At 32.8% G+C, this 25,993-nt stretch overlaps 1 protein-coding gene across 1 annotated transcript in view; it reads left to right on the top strand.

Moving 5' to 3' along the window:
* Positions 1–18,323, top strand: part of ECT2 (epithelial cell transforming 2) — a 51,874-nt gene extending 33,551 nt beyond the window's left edge. The window contains 7 exon segments of the mRNA XM_033092488.1: positions 2,769–2,847; positions 3,011–3,130; positions 6,132–6,270; positions 7,534–7,688; positions 13,166–13,273; positions 13,756–13,902; positions 16,978–18,323. Coding sequence (XP_032948379.1) covers positions 2,769–2,847; positions 3,011–3,130; positions 6,132–6,270; positions 7,534–7,688; positions 13,166–13,273; positions 13,756–13,902; positions 16,978–17,067 — 838 coding nt within the window. The 3' untranslated portion in view covers positions 17,068–18,323.
* Positions 18,324–25,993: the final 7,670 nt, after the last annotated feature.

The raw sequence follows: 25,993 nt of genomic DNA, 5'->3' as shown, positions 1-25,993 counted from the left end.
TAGGTCTAATACTCATTTTGAGTTAGTTTTTGTATAAGGCAAGGTATGGATCAATGTTCTTATTGTTGAAAAGACCAACTTTTCTCCAGTGAATTGCTTTTGCACCCTTGTTGAAAATCAGCTAAACGCAAATGTGAAGGTTTTTTTCTGGATTCTCACTTCTGTATCATGGATCTGTATGTCAATGACTGCGTTAGTACCACGGTCTAGATTACTGTACTTTGTATATTAACTTTTAAAATTGGGAAGTGTGAGTCTTCCGACTTTGTTCTTCCTTTTCAAGATTGTTTTGACTATTTTGGGTCTCTTGAATTTACATTTTGCTTTTAGAATCAGCTTGTCAATTTCTGGTGGTGGGAAAGAACATTGAGGAATTACTTAGGGATTTTGTTGAATCTGTATTTCAATTTGGGGAATATTGTTATCTTAACAATAATAACTTTTTTGATTCATGAACATTTATTTCCATATATGTAGTACTTCTTTAATTTCTCTCAACTATGTTTTGTAGTTTTCGTAATGTAAATTTTATTCTTCTTTTGTTAAACTGTTTCCGAAAGTGGAAGTTCTTTCTTTATTTCATTTTTTGGATCATTCACTGCTAGTGTATAGAAAGACAATAGAATTTTATATGTTGACGTTGTCTTGTTCCCTGCAACCTAGATGAACCTGTTTTAGTTCATATAATTTTTTTAGAGGATGCCTGCCTCAGCATTTTCTGTAAACAAAATTATGTTATCTGCAAGTAAAGATAGTTTTACTTCTTTTCCAATTTGGATGTCTTTTATTTCATTTTCTTGCCTAATTGCCTTGCTAGAAGCTTTAGTACAATGTTGAAAGTGGTCAGAGCTAACATCTTGTCCTTGTCTTGTATTAATTTTAGGTGAAAAGTATTCAGTCTTTCACTACTAAGTACGATGATAGCTGTGGGATTTTTGTAGATTCCCTTTAAGTTAAGGTAGTCCTCATTTATTCCTAGTTTGTTGAGTGTTTTTATCATGAAAGTGTGTTGGATTTTGTCAGATGCTTTTTCTGTGTTTTGAGGTGGTCATGTGGTTTTTGTCCTTTATTTTATTGGGATGGTGTGTTATGTTAATTGATTTTTTGATGTTGACTTTGTATTTCTGGGATAAAATCTCACTTGGGCATGGTGTATAAATCTTCTTATATGTTGCTAGACTTCTTTTGCTATTATTTTGTTGAGGATTTTGGTGTCCATTCATAAAGGATATTGGTTTATAGTTTTCTTGTAACGTCTTTGTCTGGCTTTGGTATCATGCTAATACTGGTTTTATAGAAGAACTTGGTGTTTCCTCTTTTTGTATATTTTTGCAAGAATTTATGAAGAATTGGAAGTCATTTTGGGCTGGGCTTTTTATTGTAAGAAGTTTTATAATTACTAATTGAAATTATAAATCTATTCAGATTTGTTGTTATAAATCTATTCAGATTTTCTATTCTCGAGTCATTTTTCTGTAGTGTCTTTCTAGAAATTTATTCATTATATCTTCACTATCTAATTTGTTGGCATATAGTTAGTTGTTCATAGTATTTTCTTATAATCCTTTTTATTTCTGTAAGGTCAGTAGTGATGTCCCATATTTTATTCCTGATTTTAGTAATTTGAATCTTTTCCCTTTTTTTCTTGGTCATTCTAGCTAAAGTTTTGTCAATTTTATGGATCTTTCAAAGAACCAACTTTTAGTTCTGTCAATTTTACTCTTTTTATATTCTCTATTTCATTAATTTCCACTTTAACATTTACAATTTCACTTTTTCTGCTTGCTTTAGATTTATTTTGCTCTCTTTCCCCCCATTTTATTAAAGTGGGCAGTTAGGTTATTGATTTGAGACCTTTTTATTATTATTATTATTATACCCACTTATAGCTATAAATTTCCCTTTAAGCATTGCTTTAGTTGTATCCATAAATTTTGGTACTCTGTGTTATTGTTTTTATTTATCTCAAAGTATTTTCTAATTTCCCTTGTGATTTCTTCTTGACCATTGATCATTTAGGAGTGTATTGTTTAATTCCCACATGTTTGTTAATTTCCAAATTTCCTTTTGTTGTTAATTTCTAATTTCATTTCATTGTTGTCAGAGAATATACTTTCAGACATTTCAAACCTTTTGAGGCTTATTTATGGCCTAATCTGGGGACTGTTCCATATACAGTTGAAAAGAATGTCTATTTTGCTATTGTTGGGTGGCGTCCTTCCATCACTTTACTTTCAGCTTATTTATGTCTTTGAAATATGTCTCTTATAGACAGTATAAATTGGGCCAGCTTGCCTTGTTTGTTTCCTGTCTCACAGGTATAGACTTTCAGTGTCTTGAGAAGCCTTGCTTCTTTATATTTTGATAGATTTTTAGTTGTTTCAGGCTGAAGGATAGATTCTTTTCTACTTATTTCATCTTGTCTGGAAGCTGTAGTCTTAGTTTTTGTTTAAATGAAATGAAACTTCATTTCATACTTAAAACTGTTAACCTGAAGATTGTATAGGTTTAATGTATTTTAGAAGAGTATAGTAAAAAAATACATATAGTAAGGAGTATAGTAAAACATACTTTTCTTAAGGGTCTGGAATTTTTTTTAATGTAGTGGAATACTTTTAGGGAATATTTTAACTGACTTGATTCAGTTATCAGAAGATAGAGACTCACTGGAAGGACTTTTTTCTGACATGTAATGTATTAATATTTGTATGTAGTTTTCATATTCTGTTGGTTTACAAGTTTTAAAATAACCTCAATTAATTTTTCAGGCATATTAATGAGGATAAGAGAAAAACTGAAGCGCAAAAGCAAATTTTTGATGTTGTTTATGAAGTAGATGGATGCCCAGTAAGTATTTGTTTTTGATGATTGCTGGTTTATTCTCTTTCTTGTTATTTAGATTCTACGGTTAACAGAATCTTGGTACAACTTTCCTTTAAATTATATATAGTTTTTAAAAAGTGACTTGCTCCCAAGTGATCTCTTCTATTAATATTTTCAATCTATACAGGCTAATCTTTTATCTTCTCACCGAAGCTTAATCCAAAGAGTTGAAACAATTTCTCTAGGTGAGCACCCCTGTGACAGAGGAGAACAAGTAACTCTCTTTCTCTTCAATGACTGCCTAGAGGTAAAGTTGTACTTAATATAATAACATTGATGGTTTGTGTGTTAAATATTTACAACCAAGCTATGACTGAAGTATTACATATAAATTTAAAGTAAAGTGAACTTAAATAATCACACTTTTTTGATGAGACTAATTGTTGGTTTAATACTATTAATAGAATGCTTTTAGAAAAAGGCCTAATATTAAGAAGTATGATACATTTCCATGACTTCAAATTTAAGTCAGAATTAAAATTTAGTTTATTTCTATGCAAATAAATGCTTAGGTCAAGAATTTTAGGAACTTCTTGTTTCTATTTATATTTGTAAAAGATTCACAAAATAATTATGAGTTAATTTTGAAATTTAAGTAGATTTTTCTAGCAAAGAAGAAGTTAGTATTTTGTTGAAGAGAGGGATAACTTGATTATTTAATAGTATTTATTATGAGCCCCTTAAGTCAGCAGATTTTAGAGTGATTCAGTATATTAGGTGGCGTGCAGTGATTCTAGTTTTAAATTTCTCATCTAACTTAAATTTTTGTCCCCCATATTACCCCTACAGGCAAGTTGAACTATGTTTCTGTGCTTTTTCAACTCTTTTTCGTTCATTCTGTTAATAGTATATTTTTAAACAACTAAACAGCCTAATGGGGATATAAATGAATGTATTTTCTTTAATCTCAGAAGATAAAACTGTTCATTTTGATAAAATGGATATTAACCAGAAGACTAATTTGACATTTCTGTTATTGGGTAACTTTCTGTTGCTTTCAGTAAAGTTATTTGATGGATTTTTTTTTTTTTTAAGCCTATACCTCTTTTTCCCTTTCTACTTCACTTCTTTTCTAATACTGCCCTCTTGTATCATGTGTATTATTATAAAATACAAGGGGATTTTAGAGAGTAAGTCATGCATAGTCACCAAAAATTCAGTTGTGTTAAATGCAGAGTTTTGTTGTGAGGTTAGTGAAAAATGCTATTTTCATTTATTCAGTAATGTCACAAACACAAAAATAAAGACTGAAAATACTGTACACAATTGATCATACCCTGAAATGAGAAAATTATAAAAAAAATCATGAGACAGGTAATTCTGAACTTCTTGTCTATCCCATAATTAGAACTGTAGGCTGCTCTGCTTTTGAGAACAGGGGCTGGGTAGAGTCCACTGTCAATCACATTTTACCTCAATTTACATTCTCATTGGGTTTTACTGTTCATAGTTGCTCAGTACTTGTATTTATTAGCTTCTGTTAAAGCATTTTAGGTTTTTCCTGTTGAATTCCTAGGTCACCTGGCCCCATTCAATAGGTTAAGTTTTCTGTACTTCCCTGCTAATCCATTCTGGTTTTTATCCCCTTAATCCTGAGAGAGTTGTGGCTAACTTTAAATTTTTTATGTTACACCTCTTCATATTCTGTGAAGTCTTCTGTAACTGGCTCATTGACTCACCTTCCACTTTAATTCCGGCCATTGGTCATCCATGTAGCTTCCAAGTCCATTGTGTGATAACCTGGCCTCTCATTTCTTTTAACAATGATTTTTCGTTCTACACTCTTAGCCTCCCTGTCTCAGAATCATAGTAACTGAAACAGCTCTATTTCTAACATTAAATTTGGACTTCAATATTTACAATCCCTAACTCTTATTCCTTAGCTTGTTTGTTTTAGAAAGAAAACAAACCTCTTAGCATATTCGGAATGAGGAGTATGGTAAAAGTTAGAAACATTTAAAGTGGATAAAATCTATATTGGTTTCTCTTAAATATGACAGGTGATGTGTTACTGAAGTTAAACTAATATAGTATTTTAAGAATATATTTCCCTTTTTACATTTTGTCTGTTTGGAATTTTTTTACCTTGTTGTATTAATAGTAGCATTTGTATTGTTAATACTTGTCAGTTTTTTCTTTTTAAAAATGAGCCTTAAAATTATTTATTTTGCTTAACCAAATTAATTTAAAAATATATTCAAATATTGCAGTGGAAATAATTATTTAAAGAGTCTATCACTTATTTTCACTACATTAATGCAAATAAACTTTTAATATTTGATATGTAACAGATCTGTGTCATATTTCTGCCTCAGTGTGAATATGGCACTGACTGCCTTTTGATTTTTTTCTAATTAGCCAACACAAGATAATATACTTTTTAGCCATACTTTGTCATATATATGATGGTGACCAATCTCAATTCATTGAATAACTTAATCTAACTCATTTTGTGTGAATGTCTTTCAGTTGATGATTATAACCTCAAAAGATATTCTTTCAAAAAGGCAAAATAACATAGTAGATTTTCATGGAAATGAAAACAATAAATTTAGAAAGCTTATAAAATTTGAAGAACTCAAGTACATCATGAATCACATAATGTACTTGATTTTGCTCCTGGCGATTTGAGTGTTACTTTACCTATCTCTTCCTTTTGCATGAATCCCCAGCTTAGATAAAGTTATGTCTTAACACAGCACCTTGAGTTTAAAATTTGTATCATTTGTTTAATGTGTTGTTTAATTTTCCTCTTTCTCAGTAGTATGAAAATATGAGAGGCAGAACCATTTCTGTGTTATTCACTCTTTTATTCTCAGAATCTGAGATAATTGTGAATTCTGCTCTTAAACTGATATCAATTATCTTTTGAACCCAAGACAGAGATTCCAGAACAACAACTATTCCCTCTTCCTGAACTCAAGAAGATTCCTCGGGTTTTTGATCCTATTACTTCTGACAATGCTTCTAAGTTCTTTCACACCTCTGGGATCTTTTGCAAAGATCTGGTGCCTTGGCTTGTGTTCCTGACTGTTCAGCTCTTCTCACATAAACATGAACATTTCTGCTGCACAATTACATGTATGCATTTGCCATGTAGTAACTGCTGATCACATATTCTGGAATAGGAGACTAATAGATGAGCTGCATACAGATTTATGTGATTAGTGCCATTTTATTTTTAACTGTTCGGTCTTTGTTTTTATTCATGTGACTTATAATGACGTTTTTTCCCCCCCTATAATCAGATAGCAAGAAAACGACATAAAGTTATTGGCACTTTTAGGAGTCCTCCTGGCCATACTCGACCTCCAGCTTCCCTTAAGCATATTCATCTCATGCCTCTCTCTCAAATTAAGAAGGTGCTGGATATAAGAGAGACAGAAGGTATGCTCATTGGGTAAACTTGGTTAAATAAAAACAGTTTATATTCATTGTAGGTTTGAATCACTCCCTTATATTTTACTTTTAACTGGTAAATTATCTTTAAATATAGTTCTTATACTTCTGTCCCACCTATCTCTAGGAACTGGCTTGATTTTTTTTCAAATGGAAGTGCTCTCTCAGTCTGTGGAATATCTTCATCCCTTAAATGGTGACATGTCTAAATCATGCCCTAACCTAGCCTATTCCCACACCAAAACTTTTTATTTCTTCAGAATCCAAAAGAAATCACCAGTCTATTACCTGTGCTCCACATCTTATACCTTCTGTGTTGCCAATGACTGTATTATTAAGGATACATTTAAGATATAGCCAGGAATAGACGTGCATGAATAAATGCACCCAAAGTAACTATAGTAGACTTGACATGGAGTTAAATGTGTATTAAGGAGAACTTTTACTCTCAACTTTGGTAGTTTTAGGGAGGGTTGTCTGAAGGCCTGAAATTGCCAAAAGTTTGTACCTACCCAACACAGTATCATCTATTTAACTGGCACCTAGTGATGTGTCTCCATGGCTGTATTTTGCATGTTGGGCATATATTTTTACAGTGTAGTCTGGTTTCATTACTGATCCCATCCTCTAATGATGGAAGATGGAAGGCTTTGAGTTAATAGAAACAATTAAAGAAAACATGAGCATAAACTTATATTGATATCTTTACTCGGTTGTCAAAGTCTGTATTTATTAAGGGTTATGCAGTGCATTTATTTTAAATCATTTTCATATTTTTGGATTATAATAATGGAAGATTTCATTGTTTAAAATAGGTTCTGTTTTAACATATTGGTCACAAAACACTTTGTAATAATTTTCATGCTTGGACATTTTGTTTCTTTGAACTTGATTTAAGTAGGTTGAGTTCTAATGCCATTTTATTTTAAAACTCAAATTCTAGAATTTTAAGAAATATAAACTAATTTTTTTTAAAAAACTCCATCATAGAAAATAATAAATTTCATGGAAAATGCTGTTTACTTAATGTCAAATTATTGTTGGTTCCTATATGGTGCTTATTATTATAAGTCTTTCTAATGTTTCAGTGTAATAACTGTGATGCTCTTTTGTCCAATTAAAAATAGAAGGGACGGGAATGGTAGAAAAGAGATAATTTCATTGGAATTTTGTTGGTCTGAGGGAATTAAACTTGCATAAATCTATTATTTTCCAAGGAGTAACACTTAATGTTTATGATTCTGGAACTAGATTGCCATAATGCTTTTGCCTTGCTTGTGAGGCCACCAACAGAGCAGGCAAATGTGCTGCTCAGTTTCCAGATGACATCAGAGGAACTTCCAAAAGAAAACTGGCTAAAGATGCTATGTCGACATGTAGCCAACACCATTTGTAAAGCGGATGCTGTAAGTTCTCAATCCACAATTGTAATGAAAAGTTAAACTCCATGGTAATGCATGTAGGCTGAACCTATGCATTTCTAATAACTTGTTAATTATGAATATAGGAGAATTTTCGTTTTTTGTGTATTGAGGAAAGCTGATTGAAAAGTACTTTTGGAAAAGAATTTTTAAAACTATAGACACATGAAACATTTTTTTGAGTTTCTAGTTTATACATAGGCCCCTCAAAGCCTATAGCTCCTATGGCTCTGATTTAGTGGGACTTTTGGGACTTCTTATAATGTACCCTGTGATTTTCATTATGCTGTTTGACGTGGCTGTTTGTAAAATAGAGGGTATTGTGTTCTGTGGTTCTTTCATCTAACTGAAAGCAATAGGTGAGTTATAGCAAGTTGTTTTTCCTATCAGGCAAGCAGCCAATTCAGTTTTCTCGGTCCAACCTCTTAAAATCAAATACTATTATGAATGTATAATTATCTTTATCATATACAGATTAAAATGAAGATATGTGAGAATATCAAATTATCAAAGTTAAATGATTCACCAGAAATTAAGGAGCCTGTAATAACTCTTGAATGAAATATAGGTCCCTTAAAAGCTAATTTGATTTCTTCATCATATATGGGGGAGATGTGTGATAGACCCCTTCATCTTTGCCTAAGTGACGTAGAGGAGAATGTATTTCAATGCAGTACTACTGTAACTGAGATTCCTATGACAGTGGAATGTTTATTTTATACTTAAGTTTTCTCTTGAAAGACATTGAGGTATAATTATTGTGGTTTATAAAGTAGATAATACTTGATTAAAACTCCCTATCTAAGTGTTTAGGACAATTAACAGACTTTTTGATTTGTTTTTTAAAATTTCTGTGAGCCCAAAATATGGTGTTATATAAATAAAGGATTGTTCCACGGAAAGGGTCATAGTCATAAAGGTGATAGTCATAAAATAGAATGCTGGCTAGAAAAATGATGGAGACAGTTTTGTTATAAAGCTTACAAAACTGCTCATTATAAGGAAGAATTTTTTTTCATAGTTCTAGGTATCCATGTATAAAATAGCGATTGCCTATTTTAGAAATTGGTCCTACATTTATCATGACATCAGACTAGTTGGCTTATGCAGTCCTTTCCACACATTTATAACCATAATACTAAAGCATAAACAGTTAATGGAAAAATTTCCTTAAAATACAATGTATTGAATTACTTAGCCACAAAGTGGCTAATAATCCTAGAACTCAAATATAAATAACTAATGAAAAAATTTCATTAGCCACAAGATGGCAGCAAACATTTAACTATGTCCTGATTTACACTTAAACCACAAAATTCTTTCAAGTGTGAAATGTTGTTACTAAGAAATATGTTTGTAAATTCACATATTTAGTGACTCCTGTTGAGTTCTTTCCTGAATTTAAAATATTGCACACAGTAAATTTTTTAAAAAGCCCAGAGTCAGTATCTTATCATTTGAGAACATTTGCCATGTTGAAGAGGTCTTTCTAAATACATATATATACACAAAAGGTAAAAAGATATAAAAATCTCTGATTCTTTGATTCAGTAGTTTTTGTCCTCCTGTTGTATATAATTTTTGGTGCCCTAAATAATTGGAGCTTAAATAATTAAGCATAAATTAAGTATAACTATTTTATTCTACACAGTTTCATTTGTCATGCCCATTTGTGTATGACTTAAGAATTAAAATTTTCAGTCTGAAAGAAAACTTAATCTGATACTATTTTATATGTGAAACTAAGGCCAAGAGCATAAAGCTAACATTTTGAACCCAGGTATCTTTATTCTTGGTTAAACCTTCTTGATAGTTTTTCTCCCCATGGACATTATGTCCCATATTCTCTTATTTCAGAATTTAAAGATTAAAGTTTTAATCAGTTGAAAAATTTTCTCCCAGAATGCTTAAGTATGTACTTTTGGTCTCTTGCCAACATTTAACCTGTAATTGTGTGGTCTATACTCTTAAGGCTCGTAAATCACCTGAGGTCAGATGGTAGCTTTGCTGAAGCTACAGATTTCTGAAGTCTAACATCAAAAGTATAATTTTATTAATAATTGAATTTCAGCAATGTTATCATTCCCCATCCCCCATTTTGAATAGTTTAGAAGTAACTTAATAATTAAATGTTCTATGCTGCACTTCAGTATTTTTACCACCAAGTCTTTATATGTTTTTAAAAATCAAACTAATTCTACATCTTGATGAAATCATCACTGGCTACTTAATTCTTAGTTTTTAAACTTACAACTAGAATTTCTAACTACATGAAGAGTAGACCAAAGATAGAACATATACAAGAAGAATTTGTGTTCCTGAGCCAATAATATTTATAATGGAGTCAATATGATTTCTGTTTAAAATTATAATTATTATGCTGGCTGTTGGCCGTAGGTGATTAAGTTGTTAATATAAATGTCTGTTATTGTTACCACTTTAATTTGGCCATATCAGAAGATCTGTTACAAACATGGTTACAGAGTTTGACAAAATCACTGAGGCACAGGCTCAGGGAGGGGACACAATGATGTTAGATATTTTTTCTTTCATATCTGTGAGTTTGAGGCCTAGTGGGAGAGAACTTAGGGAAAGAGGTCTCAGAATTCACATGTAGTTGAGCTTATTGGCTTAAGATGTCGGGAGTGCTAGAAAATTTCCTGTGAATTAACACCCAGCAATAGGCCTCTAAAACTGTAGCTGAGGTACAGTTTCTCTTGAAATGAATATTATGTATCACAGTGGGAGAAATTGATTACTACTTTATAATCTTAAACTCAGCAGATCTGTCTTTAGAACTAGTCTTAGGTATACATTTGGGGCTGATTGAAGAACTCTTTCCCAAGCTTCTTTAATGCTTGAGATATGTGGACTAAGGCATAAAATGTTTTTAGAATTATGTTAGTATTATTAAAATGAGTTAATTATTTACAAAATTCATTTTTATTTTAGAAATTTAGAGGAATAGATTAGAAAGCAGTAAGATTTTTCAGGGGAGAATGGGAACTATTGAGAAAAAAGAATAATAGAAAAAAGCCTAGGAGTCCTGAAGATAAGTTTCCCCTACTTGGCATTTTTGTCTGTGATTTGCTTGAATTTACCTTCCTCTATGCAGAGAGCTAAAGGAAGTTCATTTCTTTACATCTTAGCAACAGCTATATTTTCCGTTCAGTCATTCTGAACTCAGAGCCTTTTAGAAATGTAAAATATCTTATATCTATTTCCCCCACACCAAATCAGAAGCAATTTATTTGTTCGTAGAGAGAAAACATGAAGCCATCTGCTTCCTTTTTAGTTCATAGGTGGTTAATAGTTAAGACAGCAATAAGAAAGACAGAGAATCTGTTTCCTTTATTAGCAATTGCTTTAAATTTCAGGGGCCTTTATTATAAAAAGAGCATTTTACCAAAATTAAACATACTTGGTATTTTGCTTCTCTAAATATACATTATTATGTCTTGCATCTAAATATTTTATTTAAGGAGTAAATTTACCGATATTTAGTTTTATATTCGTGCCGTGATCTTTATTCTCTAATTTAGATTGAAAAATATTTGCACATAAGAAAAAAATAGATAAAAGTATACTGCAGTAAAATATTTGCACCTGTCCCACTAATCTTTTCAGCAGTGCAACTTTTAGTACTTTTATGGTTATCTTTCCAGAAATACAAGCATAGGCGTGAGCTTTTCTTGTTAGATTTATTCCTCAGTAATTTTCTCTTTATATTATTATTATAAATGACACACTTTAGCTGTTTAAGTTATTTTGTGTGTCCCTGAATTTTTGATGTATATCTATATTAATTTCATAATGGATCGTTTTTATTAAAGTAATTCTCTTACTGTTTTCAATTGTTTCCCACCTAATTCTATTGGATTTTTCAGCTTTCAGTTTTTAAAAAATGTCATAAGATGACCAATTCAGAGTGAGCATTGGGAGTTTAGTTAAATAGCCAAATAAAATATAAATATCTACATATCAATAGTTTTCTTTGTCTGCAGTAACCAAGTAAAAATTGCTATAAATGAAGACTCCCATTTCCAATAAAATTTGGTACAAATTTAATTTTAGTATAAATCTAGGAATAGCCTTATAAGGAACAAATGAAACCTGTTTTAAGAAAACGACAATACTGTCCAGAGAGACCTGTGATGTTCCTGAATGAGAATGCTAACTGGCCATAAAGATGTCAATTCATTGAAGTCCTTATAAAATCCTATAGGGATTTTCTGGAATTCGACCGAATGATTCCAAAGATGATTTTTTTTTTTTTAAATTAACATTTATTGGGGTGACTGGTTAGTAAAACTACATAGGTTTCAAGTGTACAATTCTGTAATACGTCCTCTATGTATCACATTGTGTATTTACCATCCAGAGTCAGTTCTCCTTCAATCGCTATATATTTGACCCCCTTTACAAAGACGATTTTTAAAGAAAAAGCAATAATAAGAAAATTTTATTACAGTAGCTTTGTAGTGAATTTTGAAACCAAGAAGTTTGAGACTGCCAACTTTGTTCTTTTTCAAGATTATTTTTGCTATTTAGGATCTCTTGACAATCCATATGAATTTTGGAATGAATTTTTCTTTTTCTGAGAAAAAAAAAAAACATTGGAAATTTGGTAGGGATTTCATTGAATATGTAGATTGCTTTGGGTCGTATTAACTTCTTAACAATATTAAATCTTCCAGTTCATAAACACAGGATGTATTATTTCCATTCATTTGTGTATCCTTTAATTTTAGCAACATAACATTTTGTAGTTTATAGTGTGTAAGTCTTTCATCCCCTTGGTTAAGTTTATTCCTAAGTATCATTTTATCATTTTTCATGCTATTATAATAGTTTCTTTCCTAACAACAAGAAAGTGGAAACACTTTAAGTGTTCAAAAATAGTAGAATGATAAAATTAATTCCAGTATAATCAGAAGACATTTTTATAAGCTGTTCATTAAGAGTAATTTCTTTGAGTATTTAATGACATGAAAAAATGCCCATAGCATACCACTAATTGAAAAACATAACATACAGAATTGAATAGCATGACTCCAATTTTGTTAAAATAAAATAGTTTTTGCATGTAAGAAAGTATTTGTTAGGAATATACCAAAATGTAAATAGCAAATAGTAGAGTTTGTGGGTGATTTTATCTAAAAATTTTCTCCTAAATTTCTTACAATGGTATGATTTAAAAAAAATTATATTATTTTTAAAAGATACTGATGGCTATAAATATTGTTACCTGATTAGAATTAGATAAACAACTATTGTCATTTAGTAAATGGATCAAGTGGAAAAGAAGGTCTGGAACAAATGCATCAAAAATCTTGAGTAACTTCATTTATATATACTCCCCTGTGTATACAAGTGCATAAAGGCTTGATTTTTAGCAACACTTGTGTTTTTTTTTCTTCAGTGTATTTTAAAAATAATAAAAATGTTTATGTTTTCAACAGGAAAATCTTATTTACATTGCTGATCCAGAATCCTTTGAAGTAAATACAAAAGATATGGACAGTACATTGAGTAGAGCATCTAGAGCAATAAAAAAGACTTCAAAAAAGGTGAGTCTTAGTGAAGTTATTATTTCACATATCTCCAAAAAGTATTTTTCAGGGTATATAAAAATAATACTGCCATAAACACCAGTGTAAAAATAGTTTATAAAACAACTTTGGTGATTCAAATGAACTTCATTCACTTTTTTAATAAAGAAATTGAGGTTCAAATGGCTATGGATTAAAGATGTCATAACTAAATTTTAGTGGAATTAGGCAAAACCCAGGGTTTTATATCAATTAGTCTATGGTAACATTGGTTTCATTATATGTCGTTTCACTTAAAAGTCACAGAACCTATTGACGTTAAGTGAGGACTTATTGTACTACATTTTCTCACTGCTTTATCCAAAGCAATTCCAATTTTGCCATACGCTATTTGTACAAAAACTTTTGATGTGTATTTGGCTTTGTTTATGAATAATTGTTTTTATCAGTTGTGTTAAGTTTATGTAGATTCACTTAATTGTAACTCTTTTTCAATCTAGGTTACAAGAGCATTTTCTTTCTCCAAAACTCCAAAAAGAGCTCTACGAAGGGCTCTTATGACATCCCAAAGTTCAGGGGAGGGAAGAAGTCCTTCCAGCAATGACAAGCATGTAATGAGTCGTCTGTCTAGCACATCATCATTAGCAGTAAGTGACTTTGATTTAATGGGCTAAATGACTTACTCATATCTATGGAGTTGGTATGGAATTTAACTTTTAAAGATGGAAAATCTTAATACCACCATTTAAAAAAACAGATCTCTAAACTTGCAACATTTTTTATTGGGTAAATTACCTTTTTGTAAAGGTACTGAGAAAACCTCACTTCATGAACTAGAGATAGACGTGCTTAATATGTATTTGATATGAAATTTTATTGGGATTGAGTTATATTCTAAAATCTGTAAGAAAAGAAACACGTTTCAATCTGGCCTATTACTTTATTAACATAAATAGTGACGGTTCATTTATATAGATGGTTTTCAGTAATATAACAGAAACTGAGTTTTATTCCTTTTACTATTTCTATGATAAGTAAAATATAATATCTGAGGCTGAACTGTAAAGGATGATGTGGGTTCTACATTTATATGTATATTTTTAAATGTTTTCTGAACAATTCATATTACCAGTGGTGTCAGAATATTAGACATTTAATATTAAGGACATTTCTAACGTTTATTACTGTCACTAAGTATATGAGTGCTGTATCTGTTCTTTGTAAAATTATTCTTAACCTAAGCTAAGGCTAAGAAAAACAAGTGACTGTCATTTAGTTGTTTGTCCGTCATCAAGTTTCTTATTCTCTTATCCCCAGTTGGCACATGAGAGAAAAGAGATGAATAGTACTTGCCCTATACTGTTATTGTAAGGACTAAATACACACAGAAACACACACACACACACACACACTCTATATTGTGATTATATAGTGCGAGGCAGTTTGAGTAGTGGTTAAGAGCATGAACTCTGAAATTCACATGTTCAAATCCTGGCTCTCCTGCTTACTAGCTGTATGAGTTTGGGCAAGTTATTAAAGATGTCTGTTTCACCATCCGTAAAATGAATCCGAGGTAATAGTTGCAAGGGTTAAATATGTTAATTCATACAATGCGCTTTGAACAGTCCCCTAGCATGTAGTGAGTGCTTTAGTGTTTTATAAGTGGTTACCTTTTAGTATATAAAATTTAGGCAAATATGGCACATCATGCTCAATAACTGTTTTTTTTTAAGCTAGTTAAGTCTTTAGTTAATACACCAAAGAGTTACAGCTAAATCTATGAGTGTGTTTATACAGATACTTGATTAAGGTTAACCTTCCAATGACAGAGAAGTTTTATTTAGCTGAAAATAGAAATATATGCAAAGAAATTTGGTCAATGAAAAAATGTATTCAAACTGACAAAATACAGTAAACATTTCTTTAGTAAAATCAGATTATAAGCTTTCTGAAGGCCAAAATACTATCCCTTGTTTATTTTCTGCATCTGTAGTAACTATTATAAACATTATTGGTTTTCAAATGAAGGTACTTGTATTTTATAGAAATAGTTTAGAAAATTAATTTGTTATTTATGGTTTTGTCACTTTTATGTAAACAATATAAATAAGAAGTACCTAAAATATCTTTCAGACATTCATGTCCTCTTCTCCATTGCTTATTTCTGTTCTAACAGATTGTCCATTCTGTTTCCACAAGCAATATAATTGGATTTACTAAGCATGTTTATGTTCAGCGTTCAAACTCTACTGGTGGGCGCTCTCAAAACACCTGGTTTCGATCTATACGTCATTCTAGTTTTTCAGAGATACTAGAAGGAAATACTTATTTTTCAAATTTCAAAAAAAGTTCTATCCAAGTCATCTTTGACATTTGTGAAGAATTAGGAGATAATGCCAACCAGTAATGGAAACCAGCCTCGTGAAGTTTAATGTGAGCTTATTAGCTATTTGAAATTTGTATTTATGAAAAAAGAAAGTATTCTTTCTCCACAGAATTACTTTTTAGGTGGGTGGGGACTTTTGAAGTCACAATTTCATAAATGCTTTGAATTTATAACAATTCAGGATTAATAGAGTTTCTTTGCGTATTGGCACATAAAAATATTTTTGCAACGTAATGTTGAAGTCCAGGAAGAAATCAATACTGTTAGACATTTTCTTATTTATGAAAGTGGTAATTTTAAAGAATATTAATTGTCATGCAAAGTGGATTCATATTTCAAATCTGATTCTTAATTTTAGATTTATGGCATTTTAATAAAATTTATGCTTTTAATATAGCAAATCAAAAATTTCATTTGAGGAAATGTAAGCTTTTTTTAATATCTATTTAAATCATCCTTTGGTTATTGCTTGAGTAATAATAGTTTACCAACACGACTCTTTAAACACTATGTATTGCTACCTTGTAGATGAGAACTTATAGCCAGCTACCTTTTGGCTTTAAGTTTAGTTACACATAGCAATTCATGCATGTTAAAATAAAACAGTAGCTTTTTTTATAATTCATTTTGATTTATACTCATTCTTGGGCTTTTGATATTGTTGTGCATTGCTTCTTTGTTTTTGATAAAAATTCTGATAATATTTAACTTTGATCTCTGAAACGATAAGTTTAGACAGTTTAGTAATTTAGTAATCTCTATTATCAGATGTACTGCTGTTTTGCTCAATTTTGATATGGAGGAAAATTATACACACACACAAATACACACATACATACATACATTAGGTTGTATACCTAGTACAAAATCTTCTTAAGAGTGTATAGCTTTTAATTTTAGAATATTATTCCCGTGAAGTATATTCTCCTCTTAATTCTGCCTTATGATTAAGTTAAGAAGAAACCACTAGGGTTTGTCTTTTTACCTCAAAATTTGTTTACTATTTTATAACTTTTTAATAACCTGAAACACTGAATCATTAATATCTCACAGAAGTACCACTACGAACAGTGAACCCATATGTATTCCAATGAGTTGATATATAGTTAACTAGTCTATTAATTTGTTTTGTTTTCAGAATGATGAAATAGTTTTGTGTTTTCCTACCCTTAATTTTAAGTTATTTATTTAAAGAGTTTAGGATTTTCACATGTCTTTTAATTACTTGTTATGGTAATTTGCAAACCATAAAACTGATATGTATGATGCTAAACTATATGTTACAGTTGTTTAAAAGAAAAATTTTAAATATAAAATATTTGTCTTGTCTTTACAGGGTATTCCATCTCCCTCCCTTGTCAGCCTTCCTTCCTTCTTCGAAAGGAGAAGCCATACCTTAAGTAGATCTACAACTCATTTGATATGAAACTTGAAAAAAAAAAAAGTCTTATTTTATAGAAACTTAAGAACACTTCATAGTCAAATACGAAACTGACTTTTAAATGGTACTTGTCCTTAGCACTTGGTGAAAGCTGGAAAGAAGATAGGTAACACTAAACTATTTGATTTTTTTTCTTGAAAGAGTAAACTTAACCTCTAAAATTTTTCAAGTTAATTCATGTAAAAAATTGTATTGATTTTGATGTAATTTTTCTCTTTGCTTGAATCCTTCATTTGAAGACCATAACTTAAATTATTCATGATATTGGTAGCTTTGCAACATGATACAGTAAATAAATTTTATTGGTGGATGCCAAATACTGCTGTAAATTTTTTTGTATAGTGTCCATGAATGAATTTTGGAAATACATATTTGTGTATCTCAATTTGTGCAGAAATTAAGTGATATCACAATACTTAACTATATAAAAATCTGCATAGATTTCTGATTAAAGAGTGGGGTCTTGTTTCACATGTGCTGTTTGAAGTAGTTACTTAACTGCTGCTTTTGCAGTTTATTTTATTCTCAAGTGTTTTCAAGATCTCGCGTGTGGATTTAAAAAGATTTGCCCTTATTAAAAAGAGTAACAGTTAAGGAGATTGTTTCAGAATTGAGATAAGGACAGACAGATTAAAAAATAATGTATATTTTGCACAAACATGATATTGGTTTATACTTATAGCTGCTTCAGAGACATATACTTATGGTAATTTTTGCCACTAACACATCTTAATTTAGTTTGATAGTGTGTGGAATTTTATTTTGAAGGATAACCATGGGGAAATTATGGTAAAGATTGTCCCTTTATGAAATAACTCTAAAGTTGGCATCAGTTTTGCTAATCTGCTGTAAAATACATAGATATGTGTATGGTCAACTTTTTATTGTGGTACCATAATTAAATGTAAAATTGAAATACATTTATTTGCTGTTGTAAAATATTTTCCAATCCCTGGTGTTATCTTTCACGGTAGTTTTTTAAAATTTTTTTTATAGTCAGTAATGCAAAATAATCAAATTCCTATGGATATATGCATTTTTATTTCCTACCTGTTTAGGGAGTATTGCAAAAGTTTCATTGTGATTTAACAATTTTCCGTTATCTGCTTTAATAGTTTAACTGACTATATAGATTTTTTCTATACCATGTATTATCTCTTTTAAATAGTAAATGACTCTTTACTGCTACATTTTAAAAGCAGTTGTATTAGTAAGAACTTTGTAAATAAATACTTAAAACCTGAGTATATTTTGTTTCATGTTTTAAACAATTCTTTTAGACAAATTTTTATAGGCCAGTATGAATGCCTGCATTAGTCTCTGCTTTGTTGTGTATTTGCTTGCATATTTATTTGCTTATTCCTTCCTTTTGATATTTTTGAGCATTATGTATACTGGGCTTATGTATAGGATAGGATTTTAATCTGGAATCTACTTTGCAGAGTGGGGGTAGTGGATCCTATGGTAGTTATAAAATTTTGTTTATGTGCAGGTATGTGTTTTTTTATTTTTATTTCAGGTGTACAAAGCAATGCAAAGTAGACATTTCATCCCGCACAAAGTGATAACCCTCCGCCCCCAATCTGTTCCCTCTCTGACATCGTATGTAGCTATTACAATTCCATTGACTCTATTCCCTATATTGTACTCCATGTCCTGTGACTATATAAATATTAAATTATAGTTGACACACAATATTATTCAGCTTCAGCTTCAGGTGTACAGTGCAGTGGTCAGGCATCTACACCGTCCATGAAGTGGTTGGTCTCCCTAATAAGACATGTGCCCATCTGACACCCTGCAAAATCTTTACAACATTATTGATCATTTTCCCCAAACTGTCTTTCATATCCCCATGACAATCTTGTGGTTACCCATGTATGCTGTCTAATCCCCCTTCCCATTCGCCCTCATTCCACCCTCCTTTCTAGCAACCCTCAGTTTTTCCGCTATATCTCTGAGACTGTTTCTGTGTACTTTGCTCATCTATTCAGTTCTTTAAATTCCACATATAAGTGAAATCATATGGTATTTGTTTGACTAATTTATTTCATGTAGCATAATGTTCTCTAGGTCCATCCATATCATTGCAAATGGTAAGATTTCATTCTTTGTTTTTTCTGGCAGAAAGTACACCGCTTTTATCATTTTATTGGGAATGGAGCGATGATTCTTTCAAAGTGTGGGGCTTCTAGGGAGAGGAAATAACATGAGATAAGGCATGAAATTGGAAACATATTGGATCTACACAGATAAATTATTAGATTAAATTCTGGTACAAAAATTAATATAGAAATATTAATTTATTTTTTGACTGGCCATAAACAGGTCGAAAATACTTTTCTTAAAAGATACCTGTTTAAAAAAAAAAAGATACTTGTTACAACAGCATAAAAGCCATTGAAGTACTTCAAAATAACTGTAACAAGAGATGTACAAGATCTTACAGAGAGGACTATAGAACTTTATTAACAATAATTATGGACCTTAATGGAGATACTGTATCGTAGTCATGGATTGGGTACTTCAATATTGAAAAATGTCCGTATTGCCCAAATTGAACTATACTAGTAGATTCAAACAAAGCCAATCAAAATACTGACAAGGCGTGTGTGTGTGTGTGTGTGATATATATGACAAAATGTTCCCAAAATTTATATGGAAATACAAAGGGTTAAGAATAACCAATCAGTTGAAGAAGTGAGAAGACTTTCTCTGTCAGAAACAATGTTACTTACAAAGCTGTAGTAATCAAGACAGCCAGGTGTTAGAAGTCTCTTGAGGTGTTAGAAGTCTTGGTATGGCGAACACAAACTAATGGATCACAATTGAAAACCCACAAACAGATAAAAATGCACTTAAAACAGTGGGAAAAAGACAGTGTATTTACTAAGTGACTCTGAGAAAAATGGGTGTCTTTATTAAAAAAAAGAAGAGAAAGAAATGTAATGTCTTCTTCATACTCTACAAAAATGAGTTTCAAGGGGATTATAGACCTAAATCTGAAAGGTAAAACTAGATTTTACTAGATAATAAATGATAATATAATCTTGATCTGTCATATTGGAAGAGATTGCTTAAACATATTACCACGTTTAAGATAATTATAGTGAAAAAGACCGACAAATCTACATTAAAATTAAGAACTTCTAGTCATGAAAAGACATTAGTGAGAGAGTGGAAGTCAGAAGAACACATGTTTGCAATATATGTAACTGACAAAGGTCTCATATCTAGAATACATAAAGTACTAAAAAAGTGAGAAAAATCAAAACAAGTAAAAATCAATTTTATTTCTATACACCAGCAAAAAATTAAAAGCTACAGTGAAAACAATAGAGCAGTTACAATAGCAACAAAAAATAGAACATGTTAGAATTCCAATAGAAGATTTAGAAGACTTTTATGGAGAAAATTAAAACTTTATTAGAAGGCATTAAAGAAAATGTAAAAATCCAGAGTATTCTTACATAGGAAATTCCCTAAATTGCTTGTCAATCCTAAATGAGAAATTTTAATTTATTAAACTAGCTCATTCTAAAATGGGCTTACAGAACAAGTAATTCTGGATAACCTCAGTTCCCTCTGGGTGAATGAGGGGTGAATGAAGGGAGAGAGGTGGTCAGGAAATGTACAGCACAAAAGGTGCATCTGAGGTACTGAGAATTTTTAATTTTTTAAACAAGATGAGGTATACACAGGTATTTTGTTATTTTTATACTATTTACATTTTTAAGATGTATTTTATTTTTTAAAATAAAAATTTTTAAAGAAAAGTATTCTCTATAAAATACTAATAAAAGGAAATCACCTAAACATGATAAAAACTTTATCACAACTGACAGCAAATGTCATGGTACATAGTGAAATACACCATTGCATTAAATTAGGAAAAGGTAGATTTACCTTCCATCACCACAACTATTTGTTGGATTTTTAAAGTCTTAGCTAAGTCAATAATATAATTAAATAATTGATACACATTTTTAGAATAATAAGCAACATTTTAATTTGCAAATAATGTGGGTGCAGAGTACAAAGATCTAAACATCTTGTAAAATTAGTATTTGGCTGGTTACATGATACATATACAAAAATCAAAAGCTTTTCTCCAAATTGGCAATATCCAGTTAGCATTTGAAGCAACAAATTAAAAATTGCCCTTAGAATTTTGACAAAGTTTATAAAATCTCTTGGAATAAATTTAGTAAGAAAGGTACAGGCCCTGTGTAAATTCAAACCCTTATTAAAGGGCATGAATCAATTTTGAATGACTAGAGACTTATTTGTCCTAGATGACAATACCTACTATTTAAAATAATTCTTCCTCAATATCTAAGTTCACTGCATTTCCATTCAGTACCTATTTATTACCATTTTTTGAGATATAATTGACATTTCAGGTGTACAACATAATGATTCGATATTTGAATATATTGACGAATAATCACCACAATAAGATAACATCTATCACCTCATTTTTTGTGAGATGAGAACTTTTAAAATCTATTCTCTTGGCAAGTAACTGTTTTCTTGGTGTTTTTGTAGTTTCTCTCTGTTCTTCTCTTGTTCTTTGTTCTCTTACGTTGATGACTTTAGTGATTTGTTTGGGTTCCTTTTTCTTTTTTCTTTTTTGTGTCTGTTACAGGCTTTTGGTTTATATTTCCGATGAGTTTTCATATATAACAAGGTATGTTATATAACAGTCTATTTTAAGTTGATGGTTGCTTGAGTTTGAAAACATTCTAAAAGCACTGCATTTTTTACTCACAACCCCACGTTTATGTTTTTGACATTTTGCATCTTTTGTGTGTATATGTATCTTTTAGTTACTGTAGTTACACATGCTGTTACTACTTTTGTCTTTTAACCTTCATACTAGCTTTGTAATTGGTTCACCAAGTACATTTATTAAATGTTAGCCTTTATCAGTGAAATTTTTTCATTCTTATATTTTTTTTATTTTTAGTTTTAGCCTTTTCCATTTAAAGAAGTACCTTTAACATTTTTTGTAATGTTGGTTTAATGGTGGTGAATTCCTTTCACTTATGTTTGTCTCAGAAATTCTTTCCTTTAATTCTGAAGGATAACCTTGCTGCGTTGAGTATTCTTGGTTGTAGGGTTCCCCCCGCTTTCATCACTTTAAATATATTGTGCCATTCCCTGCAAAGTTTCTGCTGAAAAATAAGCTGATTGTTCCTTGTACATAACTACCTGCTTTCCTTTTGCTGCTTTTAAGGTTCTCTGTTTAACTTTTGGCATTTTAATTATGATGTGTCTTCATGTGGACCCCTTTTGGTTCATGTTGCTTGGGACTCTGTGCTTTCTGGATTTGGATGTCTTTCCTTCACCAGGTTAGGGAAGTTTTTAGCCACCATTTCGTCAAATAGGTTTTCTGTCCCTTTCTCTTCTCCTGGGTCCTTTATGATGCAAATGTTGGTGCACTTGATGTTGTCCCGAGAGGTCCCTTTAACTATCTTCAGTTTTAAAATTATTTTTTTCTTTTTGCTGTGCCGTAGTGTGTTCCAGCTCACTGACTTGTTCTTCTGCATCATCTAATCTGCTGTTGATTCCCTCTAGAGTATTTTTCATTTCAGTTATTCTTCATTTCTGATTGGTTCCTTTTTATAGTTTCTGTCTCTTTGTTGAAGTTCTGAGTTCATCTGTTCTCCTGAGTTCACTGAGCATCTTTATAACCGTTGTTTTGAATTCTATCTGGTAGATTGCTTGTCTCCATTTCATTTAGTCCTTTTTGAGGGTTTTTGTCCTACTCGTTTATTTGGAACATATTTCTTTGTCTCCTCATTTTGGCTGTTTCTCTGTGTTTGTTTCTGTACATTAAGTGAAAGAGCAGCCTGTCCCGATCTTGGAGTGGCTTTGTGTAGGAGCGTCCCCTTTGTAGACTGTGCTGGGTGTCTTTGGCAGGCCAGCAGGAGCTGGAGCTGGAGCAGGCACGGGCCACAGAGAGACCCAAGAACAAGCCATACTGGGGCCACCGTGGCAGGCTGATTGGGAGCTGGAGCTAGAGTGAGTGCAGGCCATGGGAAGTCCCAGGGGCAGGCCTCACCACGGCTGCCTTGGTGGGCCAGCTGGGGTTGTATTTGGAGCCCGCTCAGGTTGTGAGGAGTTTTAGGGTGAAGCCTAGCTGGAGCCACCTTAGCAGGCTGGCTGGAGGTATAGTTGGTGCAGGTTTTGGCCGTAGTGAGTTCTTGGGGCAAGCCCAGCTGACACCTGAAGGTGTAGCTTGAGTGGACAAGGCCTGCGGGGAGTCCTGGTGGAAAGCTACACCCGGGCTGCCCTGGCAGGCCAGTTGGAGCTGTGGTTGGAGGGGGCTTAGGCTGTAGGGAGTCCCAGGGACAAGCCAAGTCAGGGGAGGAGCTGTAGCTAAATAGGTGCAAGCAGTGGTGAGTGCCGAGTCCCGGGGACAGACTGTTCCCTGGCTTGGAGCTGTACTAGAGAGGGCACAGGCTGTGGTGGTGAGTCCTGGGAGAATGGGCTGCACCAGGACATGGAGTGTGGCTGCAGCGAACGTGGGCGTGGGTTGTCCTGGGGGCAAACGAGCTGGTATGGGCCCGGGGCCTAGGGCGCACTGGGCCAGCCTTGGCCGGCTGGCTAGGCAGCCTGCACTATGCTCTTGCCCTGCAGTCATGGTGGGGGGGGGGGGGCAAAAGTGCTCTCTGGTGCCTCCGACACTGGAGAGTGTCCCTGCATTTCCCCTCCCGTCTGACATGCTCTGGGTTTAGGAAATGGATTTCTTTCCCATTGGGTCTAAGTGCCCTTTAAAGCACTGTTATTTTGCTGTGCCCCAAGGCGGGCAAGTCTGCTCGTGGGCCCTTCGGTGATCCCTCCCTACTGCAGGCTGGTGCACTGAGTGTGTGTGTGTGTGTGTGTGTGTGTGGTTCCCGTGATACTGTGTCTCTGTCTCTCCTACCTATTTCTATGTGTCTCTCTTGTTTCTTACCCAGCAGCTCCTCAGGGTGCCCTCAGTTCTTCAGGGGAAATTGCTCTGTCTGTAGGTGTAGATTCTATGTGTTTGTGGGAGGAGATGAGTTCAGGGTCTTCCTGTACCTTCACGTTGGACTACAAGACCATCTTCTTCGTTTTTTGTATTAATATTGTATAGTCTTCAAAGTACACGTCATTCACCTCCTTGGTTAAATTTATTTCTAGGTACTTTATTCTTTTTGATGCATTATTCTCTTCTTTTAAAGACTCTTTCCTCTGGACTCTGTGTCACTACTTTTTTCCTCTAACCTGTTAAGCTTCTCAGTGTATTTCTTTGAATGTATAAAATGGAGACTCTTTGTCCACCCCTCACATTTAGATCTTTCTCAAATGTCCATCTTTGCTCCTCGCTTACAGGATATTATTTTATGTATGTATGTGTATCTAAATCCATATCCATGTCTATGTTTATAACTATAAAACTGACTCTATCTATAAAGCATCCCTTGAATAATTTAAAACCCTTCACACTTTGTATATTCAAATCTGGTGTCTTCTCTTTTGTTCACCCCTCCAATACTGTTGCTCTTTTCTCTCTACAGCTTTTCATGAATGCACCACCATCCACCCTCCCACCTGAGCCAACACCCGGGAATCATCCTCGCCTAGGCTTGTCTCTCTTCCTCATTCCTCATATCCAGGCTGCTGATCCTACATCCTTAAGATTTTTTTTTTTTAATTTATTGGGGTGACATTTGTTAGTAAAATTACATAGATTTCAGGTGTACAATTCTGTGTTACATCATCTATAAATCCCTTTGTGTGTTCACCACCCAGAGTCAGTTCTCCTTCCATCACCATATATTTGATCCCCCTTACCTTCATCTCCCACCCCCGACCCCCCTTACCCTCTGGTAACCACTAAACTATTGTCTGTGTCTATGAGTTTTTGTTTCTCATTTGTCTTGTTCTTTTGTTCTTTTTGGTTTATATACCACATATCAGGGAAATCATATGGTTCTCTGCTTTTTCTGTCTGACTTATTTCGCTTAGCATTATACTCTCAAGATCCATTCATGTGGTCACAAATGTTCCTATATCATCTTTTCTTACCACCAAATAGTATTCCATTGTGTATATATACCACAACTTCTTTATCCATTCATTTATCGAAGGACATTTTGGTTGTTTCCATGTCTTGGCCACCGTAAACAAAGCTGCAATGAACATTGGAGCACACGTGTCTATGTATAAATGTTTTCAGATTTTTTTGGTAGATACCCAGGAGAGGGATTGCTGGGTCATATGGTAATTCTATTCGTAATTTTTTGAGGAACCTCCACACTGCCTTCCATAAGGGCTGCACCAGTCTGCATTCCCACCAACAGTGTATGAGGGTTCCTTGTTCTCCATAGCCTCTCCAACACTTGTTACTATTTGTCTTGTTGACGATAGCCATTCTGACTGGGGTGAGCTCATATTTCATTGTGGTTTTTATTTGCAAAGATTTTATGAATGAATCCATTTCCTCATCTCCATTCCCGTTGCCACGCTTTATTTCAGGCATGCATGACTTTCTCCTGGATTTATGTGGTAATCTTTAGTCTTAGTCTGGGTTCCACAAAAGCCGAATCTGAAACAAAAGCTTATGTTCAGGTTTATTTGGGTAGTTTATCCTGGGCAGGAGGAATGGCAAAATAGAGAAGGGAAAACCAATATGGTTTATCAAGTTGGCCACCACCATGAAGCACTGCTGCTTGGTCTTGTGGGAAATTTCTATCTCTTGTGTGAAAGGGGAAGCACAGCTTCCATCTCCGGCTGTTCCAGTGCGGTGCTGTGGACACTAAATCCTCAGCAATTCCAGGCTGCACTTGCATGAATGCCCAGCAATTCTGACACCCCAAAGCCTCAGAAAACCCTGGTGCAGGAAGAGCGAGGTAGGTGTACATACTTCCGTGGGGCTGAG

This window comes from Rhinolophus ferrumequinum, chromosome 2 (genome assembly GCF_004115265.2).
Source record: "Rhinolophus ferrumequinum isolate MPI-CBG mRhiFer1 chromosome 2, mRhiFer1_v1.p, whole genome shotgun sequence".
Classification (NCBI taxonomy): domain Eukaryota; kingdom Metazoa; phylum Chordata; class Mammalia; order Chiroptera; family Rhinolophidae; genus Rhinolophus; species Rhinolophus ferrumequinum.
Note: the sequence above shows the minus strand (reverse complement) of the source record. Positions and strands in the feature narration are given on the sequence as shown.